The sequence below is a fragment of the Sminthopsis crassicaudata genome, chromosome 1 (genome assembly GCF_048593235.1).
Source record: "Sminthopsis crassicaudata isolate SCR6 chromosome 1, ASM4859323v1, whole genome shotgun sequence".
NCBI classification, from domain to species: domain Eukaryota; kingdom Metazoa; phylum Chordata; class Mammalia; order Dasyuromorphia; family Dasyuridae; genus Sminthopsis; species Sminthopsis crassicaudata.
In genome coordinates, this window is record NC_133617.1 from 417,429,621 (window position 1) to 417,442,056 (window position 12,436).

General features: G+C 32.9%; 1 protein-coding gene across 9 annotated transcripts in view; it reads right to left on the reverse strand.

The window, feature by feature from the left end:
* Positions 1-12,436, reverse strand: part of AGTPBP1 (ATP/GTP binding carboxypeptidase 1) — a 192,685-nt gene that overhangs the window by 50,476 nt on the left and 129,773 nt on the right. For all 9 annotated transcript variants that reach the window (XM_074280197.1, XM_074280199.1, XM_074280194.1 and 6 more), the window contains one exon: positions 9,317-9,477. In XM_074280197.1, the coding sequence (XP_074136298.1) occupies positions 9,317-9,477 (161 nt within the window). The remainder of the gene's footprint in view (positions 1-9,316; positions 9,478-12,436) is intronic.

The following is a 12,436-nucleotide window of genomic DNA, read 5'->3' on the forward strand; positions in this document are numbered from 1 at the left end:
CCCTTTCAGTTTTCTCCAGAAGTCTAAAATATCTAACTTTTCTAAAATTCTATTTATCTCCTTTACTTCTTTCTTGTTTACTTTATGGTTTGATTTATCTAGTTCTGATAGAGGGAAGTTTGAGATTTCCCACTAGTATAATTTTACTGTCTATTTCTTCTTGCAATTCATTTAACTAAGAATTTAGATGCTATACTACTTGGTGCATATATGTTTAGTATTGATATTACCGCATTGTTTATGAAGCAAAATACAGTTTAGACCTTTTAATTAGATCCACTTTTGCTTTTGCTTTGTCTGAGATCAAAATTGCTACCCCTTTTTTTTTTTTTTTGGTTTGCTTTTTGTTGTTGTTTGTTTTTTGTTTTTTACGTTATCTGAACCATAATATATTCTGCTCTAACCTTTAACCCTTATTCTGTATATAGCTCTCCGCATCAAATGTGGAGAGATTCTTGTAAACAACATATTGTAGAATTCTAGATTTTAATTTATTCTGCTATTAAATTCCATTTTATGAGAGAGTTCATTACATTCACATATGCAATTATGATTACTAATTGTACTATTGTTTTTCCAATGAGGTATTTTAAAATTTTTTCTATTTTTTCATTTTGTTTATTTTGTTTGACTGAATCTTGATGTCTCACAGAGTCACCACTATGACCACTATGGTCAATGTCCTTTTTTTGTCTCTTGCTCATTTTTTGGCCTATTTTATGGCTTTTAAAGTTGTGCTCTGCTCTTGGGACATAGAAGACACTATTCCAAGCTTTTTTTTTTTTTTTTTTTTTGTGCTGGGGACTAGGGACCTGTTCACTGGCTTTCCTTTCCAAGGCCTCAGGTGTTGTCTGGCTTACTCATGCCTGCTATTGCCTGGTTTTCAGGCCTGACAATTTGCCTTCTGTGCCGTGTGTGTGGAAACTCTACTGCTATCCTGCTATGCTACTTTCCTGATGAGCAAGGACAAAAGAGTCTAGGTTACTAGTCTATGGTGTAGCTAAGAGCCTCCTATTGGATACCATCTTCACTGAGATGTGCTCCCTTTTTTACCCAAATGAGATAGATGGTTCCTGAAGACTTCCTAAGTTAGTGTAAGCTGGAAAATTGCTTAACTCTATATGTTTATAGGTTCTACCACTCCAGAATACATTCAAAGGCTTGATTTCATGTTGTTTCTGAGGAAAACTAAGGAGATCTCAGGCAACTTCTTATATTCTGTTTGCCATCTTTGTTCCACCTTAACTGATTTTTTTCTAATTAATATCTCCCATATCTGTCCTTTCCTTTCATCCCAAGTACTATTACTCTAGTTTAGGTTGCTTATTACTTTACATCCAAACAAATGCAAAAGCTTCTTAATTGGTTTCTATATAATTATTTTCCCCCTCCCATCTATCAAACACATTATTACTAAGTTATCTTCAAAGAATACCATTTTGCATGCCTTATACTTTGCATGAAAACATCTATATTTCTCCAATCTTCCTGGCTTTCAAGTGGCTCTCTGATCTGACTTTAATTTGTTTTCAATCTTATTTCCCATTTTCTCCTAAAATAATATTTTGCAATTAAATTCTCTGAGCCTCAATATTCTCAGCAGTGAAATGGAGATAATAATAAATTGCCTTTGAGCCTCCCAACAATCTTATAACATAAGTGCTATTATTATCTCTATTTTATAGGTGAATTCTAAGACTAGAATTGAACTCAGGTCTTTCTGTCTCCAAATCCAGTACAGCAACTTGCTTTCTTAAGTATTTATAGGATTTATGATTAAATGAGACATATTATATGAGATGCTTTGTAAACTTTAATGATAGTTGACATTTACTAAGTACTTTATTATTATCATAACAGACTCTTTATATATTTGAAAGGTACATATGTATATGTTTCCTTATTAATGGATTTTCATATGGATTTGTAGACCCCTTGTAACAGAATACCTTAGGGGTCTATAAATTACAGAATGGGAAATTAATGACATAGGAAATATAAATTCTTATTTTGTTTACTGCTTGATTACTCCCATCTCCCAAAATGACACATTAAGATCATATGTAATCATCTAATAGCTATAACCACAGAAATAATTATGTTCAACAATCCTAATTATCAATGTCATTAAAAGCATAAAATAAAGAGAAATGTATTGGCTCAAGTTGTCTGACACTGTCATGAAGGATATTTATTCTCCATAGTCCAACTAGAAAATTCATCCCAGATTGATGGGGTGAATATCCAGATCTGCTGTTTACAAAGGACATTATATTCCTTGCATCAAGTGTATGGTTACTCAAAAGAGATTTAGCTTAATCATTCAGAAATAAGATAATATAAGTAGGAAAACTTTTCATTGTCCAAACTGCAACATTCAGTCTGAAGGGCAAGTCACTGACATAGTACTATCTATTTATTTATTTATATGCATGTATATATGTGTGTGTGTATACTTACATGTACATATACATATATACACACATATATACATACACATATACATATATAAAATCTTGAATAGGTACCACAGAAGGACAAAAAATGGAACCATAATTTAATAGGAAATAAATATCAGGTTGCATTTCACTTTCTTCTCTTTCTCCCACCCTTCCCTCTCCTGGCTCTCTCTGTGTCTCTCTTTCACACACTTACACAAACACACACTCTTACACACATACACACATATTTTAAATGACAGATTTACTGATGATATTATTTTATGAGGCTTATAGAATACTACTATCTCCAAAGAATCAAAATTACAGTTGAATCATAAGTATTATGGGTATACGGAAGTTATAGCTTACTTTCAATGATTTCTTGGAATAAAGGATAACACCTCAGAAATATATAATTGAAAAAGGGAACTGGACCAATTAACTAGCAAGATAAAATTATGATAATAGATGGATAGCCCAAATGCTGCACAAATACCCACAAAATGTTAACAGTTCACTAAGTAAATCCTTTATGAAGGATTTATGGAAGGAAATGGATAAGGATCAAAAGGGATGACAATACAGGGATGAATTATTATTTGCATCAATGGAGTAAGTATACACATCAATAAAACCATGGACCTACTAAAGTACTGAATTACTTTTTCATAATCTAGTTCACAATTTGTATTATAAAAGCCAATTTGCATATGCAAATTTCTATTACTTCATCCTGTATTTTTCCACTCCAATTTAGTTTATTATGATTCACATAGAATTGACTAAAATTTATAAGAATACAATCCATTCCCCAATTGATAAATGGTCAAAGAATATGAATAGATAATTTTCATATGAAGAAATTAAAACCATTTCTACTCATATGAAAAAATGCTCTAAATCACTATTGATTAGAAAAATGCAAATAAAGACAACTCTGAGATATCACTTTATACCTTTCAGATTGGCTAAGATGACAAGAAAAGATAATGATGAATCTTAGAGGAGATGAGGGAAAACTGGGACATTAATGCATTATTGGTGAAATTTTTAAATGATCCAACTATTCTCAACTATGCCCAAAGGGCTATCAAAATATGCACACTCTTTGATCCAGCAGTTTCTCTACTGGGTTTGTATCCCAAAGAGATGATTAAAGAGGGAAAAGGACTCACATGTGCAAAAAATATTGTAGCAGCTCTTTGTGTAGTGGCAAAGAACTGGAAATTGAGTGGATGCCCAGCCACATTCAGAAAAAGAACTATGAAGACTGAATGTGGATTAAAGAATAATGTTTTCATTTTTTGTTGTTTGCTGTTGTTTTTTCTCGATGTTCCCCCTTTTTGATTTTTTTTTTTGCTCAGCATGACAAATATGGAGATATCATTAGAAGAATTGCATACATTTAACTTATATCAGATAACTTGTTGTCTGGAAGAGGAAATAGGGGAAAGGAAAAGGTGAAAAATATGGAACACAACTTTTTGTGAAGGCAAATGTTAAAAACTATCTGTGTATGTATTTGGAAAAATTAAATAACATTAAAAATTTTAAAAGAGTAAAAAATAGTTCTCATGAAGATTCATCTAATGGTCTCTACAATCAATAATCAAAAATATCCTTTCAGAGCTTTGAAAGGATATCGTAACATGGACACAAAAGAAGCTGTGTACAGAGAAACCTGGACCTCTTTACATTACCTATCTTGACTTCATCCTAGTATGTTCATAGTATAAGTATAATTCCTCTACAGCAGTATTGCAAATAGGTATCAGAAAAGAAAAAAGAGAGAGAACTTCTCCTACAAATCCCCGATTTGACTCAGAAGAGAAGACAATCAGTTTATATAAAATTACTTTTTACTATTTCAATCTTATCCTTTTCTCAATGGATTATCCCTACACATACTTGCACATACATATGTGTTTATGTATGTATATGTGTATATGTATGTGTGTATACATAATACCCTGTCATTATTTTTACCATTATTATTAAATGGTTCTCTCTCCATTCTATTCTTTAGACAAAATAACACCCAATGTCTTAAGACATTTTTAACCAAGCCTATTTCCTAAATCTGAAATTATTTGTGAATATATTTCTGTATCCTAGACAGCTGGAAAGTGCAATGAATAGAGCACTAACCTTGGAGTCAGGAGGACCTGAGTTCAAATCTATCCTCAGATACATAGTAGCTGTGTGACTGCAGGCAAGTCACTTAACCCCAACTACCTACTCCTATCACCAAAAAAAAAAAAAAAAAAAAAAAATATATATATATATATATATATATATATATAGTTTTGTATACTCTCCAATCTTGTCTTAGATAGGACACAAAATGATATCATATTTTACATTGATGACTATTATTTGCCATAAATGTGGGGCATAGCAAAATTATTTCCTACATGTTATAGATTCCAAAACCATGCCAAATTTATCCATGGCTCCGCATTAGTAATATATGCCGAACAGCACCACGAGTATTGTACTTGACAATCTTTTCAAGCACTATTTTAACTATTTTGCAACAGGAACATTCTTTGAGACATTCATTCTGGAACATCTTGGTAACTGTTTTATCACCAAAGAATTGAATATTTAGTAAATGATATTTATAAGTGCATCATATGAGAGTCAGTGTCATTCTAAATACTTTCATGGCTGTCATCCCATCACCCTCTAGTGGACTTAACCTCACAAGTAGAAGGGGAAGGGGAAAAGGAAAATGGGAAAGGGTAAAAGAAAGGGGGAAAGGGAAAGTGAGAAAGAAAGAAGGAAAGAAAGAAGGAAAGAAAGGAAGGGGAGAATGAGGGAAATAAAAAGGGAAAGGAGAGGATGGAAGAAGAAATAGGAAAGAGGAAGAGGAAAGGGAATAAAGAAAATAGAAAAGAGAAGGTAAGAGGAAAAAGGATAGAAAAGAAAGGGAAAGAAGGAGAAAATGAAAAGAAAAATGGGGAAGGGAAAAGGAGATATGAAAAGGGGGAAGGGCAAAGAAAAGTTGGAAGGGGGAAGGCTATCAATAAGATAGAGCCCACTATTTCCCAAGAAGGCCTATTCCATTTTGAAATGGCTCTGTTTTAAGAAATTTTTCTTTACATTAAAAAAAAAATGTTTCTTTGCAGCACCAACCTACTACTCCTAGTTTTTACCTTCTAGGACTAAGGAGAAATCAAATTCTTTCTCTATGTGACACCCTTTTGAATATTCGAAATCTGCTATTATATTCTTCCTAAGTCTTCACATAGCCAAGCTAAACATTCCCAATTCCTTTACTTATTCTGACATGGCAAAGACTTGAGGCCTCTTCCCATCCTGCTCTGGGTCTGTATGTGCATATTTGTTTTGGAATGAGGAGTGTCAAATACAAGATAAAATTCCCAAGGTCAGAAACTAATATTATTTTTGTCTTTGTAGCCTACCTCCCCGAAATATATGCTTCATAAATGACTGTTGAACTGAACAATACTCTTCTGGTCTTCTCCAGCTTGTCATCAAAATATTCTTCCTCATATTTGATGCCCAGAATTGAACACAACACTCAAGATATAGTCCAACCAGAGCAGAGTAGAGCAGTAATATGACATTCACAGTCCCAGAAAACCTGTTACTTAATACAGCCAGAGATTGTATTGGCTTTTTCAGCTTCTGTAGCACAATGTCAACTAAAACCCTAAGATTCTTTTTCTAAATGAGTTGTTGTCCAGCTCCTTATCTTATACTTGAATAGATGAGTTTTGTAATCCAAGAAAGCTTTAATCCATCCCTACTATTACTCTCACTACAGTTATACATGACCAACTTTGGAAAACAAAAAACTTAAAGCTGAGTATCAAAATTTAGGTGAAAGCTATGATAAGCAAGCATCAAAAAGACAGTATCTTTTACAATACAAGAGTGATTATCACCCTCTTTCAGAATCATATATTATCAAAGATTCACAACTTGTAAATTCTACTTTAATAATAATCTGTCCATTTTTCTGGTTTTCACCCTTAACATAACATTCAATCTTGTAACCCACTCATGGTTAAACGTAATGGCCTCCGGATCCATCTCTTCCACTCTGGCTTATATGTCTTGCATTCTTAATCAGTCTTGATCCCAAAGTTTCTCTCTCTAAGGTTTCATTAGCTATCTAAAAGCATTTGTTTCCAACCTGCAAATTCATTATCCCTAGATAACTCCCACATTCTGACTTTTTTATTTCTGCCAAAGCAACACTGGAAATTTTTCAAAAATTTCATTCACTGCAAACTCATAGTACATAAATTTTATCTAGAATGTCAACTTACATTTTATTCTATTCTTGTTGATTGTTTTAAAATCTCATTTCCTACTATTACTATTCCAGACTTTTTCTTCTCTATTCTTACAATTACACTTCCACCACAACCCATCCCCATCCCCACAACACCATGGGCACAAACACTTTTTGTCAGATGGCCCAGTCTCCTTTTTCACAGAAAAGATTAAGATCACCTGCTATAAGTTCACTTAGATCTTTTCTATTCCTCAAAACTCCTCAACAGCATGATCCTCTCTGTTCCACTGGTCACAGAAGACAGAGATATCCCTCTTCCTTATTAAATCTAATTCCCCTACTTCCTTATAGTACTTCCTTATAGTCTTTCTCATCTCCATCAATCTGGTTCCTTTTTATCTTCACCCTTATCATTTGCTTATTCGTATCTGCCTATGAGGGTACTCAAATCTCTAAAAATCGAAAAAGCCATATGTGGGCTTAATTCATTCAGTTCCTACCTCATCTTTTTTTCTTCTCTTCACTGCTAAACATCTTAAAAATTTATATAATTCTCAATGTTTTCATTTTTTTTTACCATCCATTCAAATCTTCTGTGTTTGGGCTTTCACTTGTATCACTTGGCTGAAACTGTTCTCAGAGTTCTTAATTGATGACTTCTTAATTAATGCTTTCTCAATATTCACACTACTTTTCCACTGTTCATTTTTTGATATTGGTAATCACCACCTTCCTCATTTCTGCTTCAGTTGCCATCCTTTATACTCTCCTATGCTCATAGTTACTGGAGCTACTTTTAGAAAATTTTAGGATTACATTATTCCCTTTGCCTCAAGTTTCATATGTAGATAGCATGTTCTTTAAATTTTATTCACAATATACTTTAGTACATGTTAGGATTACTAAGTGAGAACTGAGGTTGTCTGGATAGTGACAAGGTGAGAATTCAGGTTGGACAATTACTAGGTGAGAACTCAGGTTGACTTGATAGAAGGAGCAAGCCCATTGGCTGAAGTGGTTCTTCCCAGAAGCCCTTGCATTATCCCACGCCCATTCTCTGGGAGGATAAAAAGCAACAGTGGGCCTGGAAAGTGAGTCTACATGGAGAAGGATAAGAGCTGGAGGAGATTCAATAAGAAGACTCTGCATTGCATCAGGCTTGATGGGGCTCTATGCAGGAAGGGAAGTCACTTCTAAGGACAAGAGTTAACAGCAACTGCCTGGAGACAATGGTTCACTACAGGAAGAAGAATCTGAATTCTCACCTTGTCACTATCCAGACAACCTCAGTTCTCACTTAGTAATCCTAACAAGTACAGGCCTTCATTACTCTCTCTCTCTCTGAATTATTGCAATAGTCCAAAAATGTTGTCTTACTTCTGCTCTCACAAACTCTCCAATCTTTGAAAACATGTAATCTATCCCTAGTCCTACATTTACTCATATTCAAAAAACAAGGAATCTCAACTGCCTCTTGAGTAAAGTTCATATTCCTCTGCTTGGCATTCAAGGCCCTCTACCACCTACCACCATCCAGCTCTTACAGACTTCTCTCATTTTACTCTTTTCCACACAATGCTTTCTACTAATACCTTAGACAAGCTTTCTACCTCCTCAAATACATTATGCTCTCACACTTCCACACTTTTACTCAGACCTCTAAAACCCAACTCAAATGCCATCACCTACATAAAACCTTCTCTGATTCCCCCTCCCCCGTGAATGCCCTTAGACCTTAAACAGTTGCTTGGTTTTTAAAATATATTTTTTTTATTTACAAGATATATGCATGTATTTTTTCAGCATTGACAACTGCAAAACCTTTTGTTCCAATTTTTCCCCTTCTTCCTCCCACCCCTTTCCCCAGATGGCAGGTTGACCAATACATGTTAAATATGTTAAAGTATATGTTAAATACAATATATGTGTACATGTCCATAAAGTAATTTTGCTGCACAAGAAGAATCGGACTTTGAAATAGTGTGCAATTATTGGTTTTTAATTTCTTAATGAACTGTTTATGTGATAGAAATTATAGTTATCAATGTTGATACTTTATAATTCTGGGGAAATTTAAGTCCTTTAAGGACAGAGATTTTTTCTGATCTAAATTCTTTATCTCCTCTCTTACACAGTTCTCTACACAGATATAATGTATGTAAAACATTCTGCAGCCTTTAAAAGCACTATATAAATGTCATATATTAATTAAGGCTTATTATATTGCATTAACATAAACATTCCAAAAATAAAAGGTTAGTTCCCTTCTATAAATGAATAAACTTCCTGATTTAAAAAGCAATTCAAATGTTAGATTACTGTAGTAGCATTACATGTTGTTTATTTTTTATCTGAATTCTTATATACTACTGAATTTCTAGTTACTCCTTCCGGAAATAATATTCAAGAATATAAAGCTATGGTTCATGAAAATGTAGCCCTTAATAGAGTCTAAAAATTTTAAAAATTTACCATGCAATCTTAGAATCATACCCTAATTTTAAAATATCCTGAAAATACTCAGGATGTTCAAATTTTATTCCTTTTTCCCTACAAAAATATTGACAAATTTAAGTCTTAAGGAAAAAAAAAAGCATTACACTACCTTGTAACTTTGCAGCTAGATTCAATCAAGTCATTTTCAAACTCAAGAAGGCTGTTAGGCAGATTGTATTCTAATGGTGATGTTAGTCTTTTCAAACGGAATAAACCAACACAAAATTTTGCTCCCATCTCTTCTAATTCTCGTGTCCCAATCTGTAAACCCTAATAAATGAAATAAAAACACATATGAGGTTAAGGCATAATAGCTGCTGACCGTTAGTCATAACTCATATTGATTTAATACAGAAAATAAAAAGAACTGCATAATCAGCTTTAAAATGTAACTCAGAGTCTTGAATTTAAGATATTAATAACATGGTAAGATGAACTTAGGTATAGTGTCTGAAACTATCTGTTCTGAGAAACTTTCTTTTAGATATTTATTGTGCATGAGCTTTTTAAGAGTTATTTAGATCAAAACTAATGGAAATATGATAATAGCAACACAGGAAAGGATTCTCAAGACAACAACCATGAATTTATTTATCATCACAGTCAATTCGAACAAGGTTATTCATAACTCTATTTCTTCTCTTGTGATTTGCTCTAATGATATTGTAAAGGAAGTATAACAGAAATGTAAAAAAGTAGTTTATACTTCATTGCTTCTTTGGTGGGAGGGAACAGGAGTAAATTAAGTTTTTTAAGACAAACTTGATGTAATTATAGTCATTCATCTGCTATCTTCCTGGCAGATTTCAAAAAACAAATCGGCCAGAATGGAGTCACAGAATAGTAGGGAAAATTACACGGAATTCCCTCATATAACTCCTCTACACAAATCTAGAAAATGTAGCAATTTTTCTTTCTGGAATTTCCAATCATTACTCAATCACAGTAAGTCCTATTTCCAGCCCAAGTCAGCATAGAGAGACAGAGAAGTTTGTGGATAATGGGAGTAGGGTCTGAGCAAGGACACACTACAAAGAGTATTTCAGAACAAGAGCTAAAAAAAGGACTGAGGATTTGTACTGGGACAGGAAGAAGTCCAAGACCCACTGAATGAGATCTCAACTTTGTGTCGGATGTAGTAACAGGCACCATTTGGACAGCTCTGTCACTCACTTATCAATGCTAGGTCATAGATTCAAGGTGGGACTAAAAAGGAAACTTGCAAACAGGGATGGCATACCAAGGTAAAGTACAGTTATGGGCATCAGGATATGTATTGAGAAAGAAACAAGTTCAGAAGCAAACAGTAGCTGTGTGTCTCTGACTACAAGAGCTATATCAGTTGTAGCCTGTAGCTTGATCTGAAACTCTAATGAATACTGATGAGATTACAACAACACGTTACACTATGACCAGGCTAGATTTATACCAGGAATGCAAGTCTGGTTCAATATGATGAAAAACATAAATATAATTGACCATATTAATTTTCTAAATCACATGATATAGAAAAAACTTTTGACAAAATGCAATACCTATTCCTGTTAAAAAATAATAGAATGCATAGAAATAAACAAAGCTTTACTCAATATGTTAAGCAGTATTTACCTAAAATCAAAAGTCAGCATTATTTGTAATGGGGATAAACTAGAGGTATTCCAGTAAGATCAGAGGTAAAGCAAAGATGCCTATTATCATCATTACTATTTAATATAGTGCTAGAAATGCTAGATATAGCAATAAAACAAGAAAAAGAAATTGAGGGAATAAGCATGGATAAAAAGGAAACACATTTTCATAGACAAATTTTTATAGACAATATAATAGTTTATTTAGAGAACTCTGAAGTCAACTAAAAACTAATTGAAACAACTTTATCAACATTGAAGGATATAAAATAAAATACAAATCACTAAGATTTCTGTATATCATTAACAAAATGCTTCAGGAAAAAAATTCCATTTGAAATAACTAAAAGTATATATAAAGATATATATATATATATATATATATATATGAAATATCTGGGCATCTATTACTCATTAAGATACACACAGAAATTAAATGAAAACAATCACACAACAACATTTACAGAAATAAAAACTGATATAAATAATTGCAGAAATATTAATTGCTCATGTGTAAGTCAAGTCAAAATAATTAAAATGGCAATGTTATCTAATTAATTTACTTACTCAGTGCCATACCAATCAAACTACCAAAAGATTACTGCAGAAAACTAGAAAAAAAATCATGACAAAATTCATCTGGAAGAAAATGAATCAAAAATATCAAGGAAATTAACAGGAAAAATTGAAAGAAAGGAGACACAGCAGTATTAGATTTGAAGCTATATTAAAAGACATAATCATCATGGCAATTTGGTACTATTTAAGAAATAGAAATGTTAATCAAGAAGATCTTCATTTGGAAACAAGTAAAATTTAATTTTAAAAAAGTAAGCTGAACAGTTTGGAGTCATTTGAAATAGAAAGAGTTCTGGAGTCAAGAGAGTGATCTGTAAAAGTTGAAAAGAAAGTTAGCAGAGAAAAAACTCATCTCTTGAGAGAGAAATCATGGTAGAGATGAAATTGTAATATACCTTCTTATTCTTTGAGTAATAAATCCTCTTTGACTGAGGTGTAATTAGTACTAAGTGGTAGCAGACTTAAAGCCAGACTCTGAAGTTAAAAAAAAGCAAGAAGGTCAATTGTTGGATTGTAGAATACACAGAGAGAAGTATAAGAGTACTAGAAATGTAGGAAGGGGAAATGTGAAAGGCTTTCAATGTCAAACAGCAAATTTTATATGTGATCCCAGAGACAATGATGAAATGAGTTTATTTATTGAGTAATGGAGTGACTTGGTCAATCAGAAAGATCACTTTGGCAAACTGAATAGAGAGGAAACTAAAATAGGAAAAAACTCGAGGCAGGAAGACAAACCAGATTACTGCTACAATTCATCTGTAATGTGATGAGTGTCTGCACCAGGGTGTCAAGAGGAAACAAGTAGTATTTCAGAGATGTTACAAAGGTAGAATTGACATAAATTGCAACAAATTAGATTTGGTGAATGAGAGAGAATGAGAAATAGAAGAATGACAACTAGGCTCGAGACTGAGAAACTGGGAATATTATGGTATCCTTGGCAGATAATAGGAAAGACCATGTTTTAATGTTTTAAATATATTGAATTGAAGATGTTCATGGGACATCCAATATGAGAT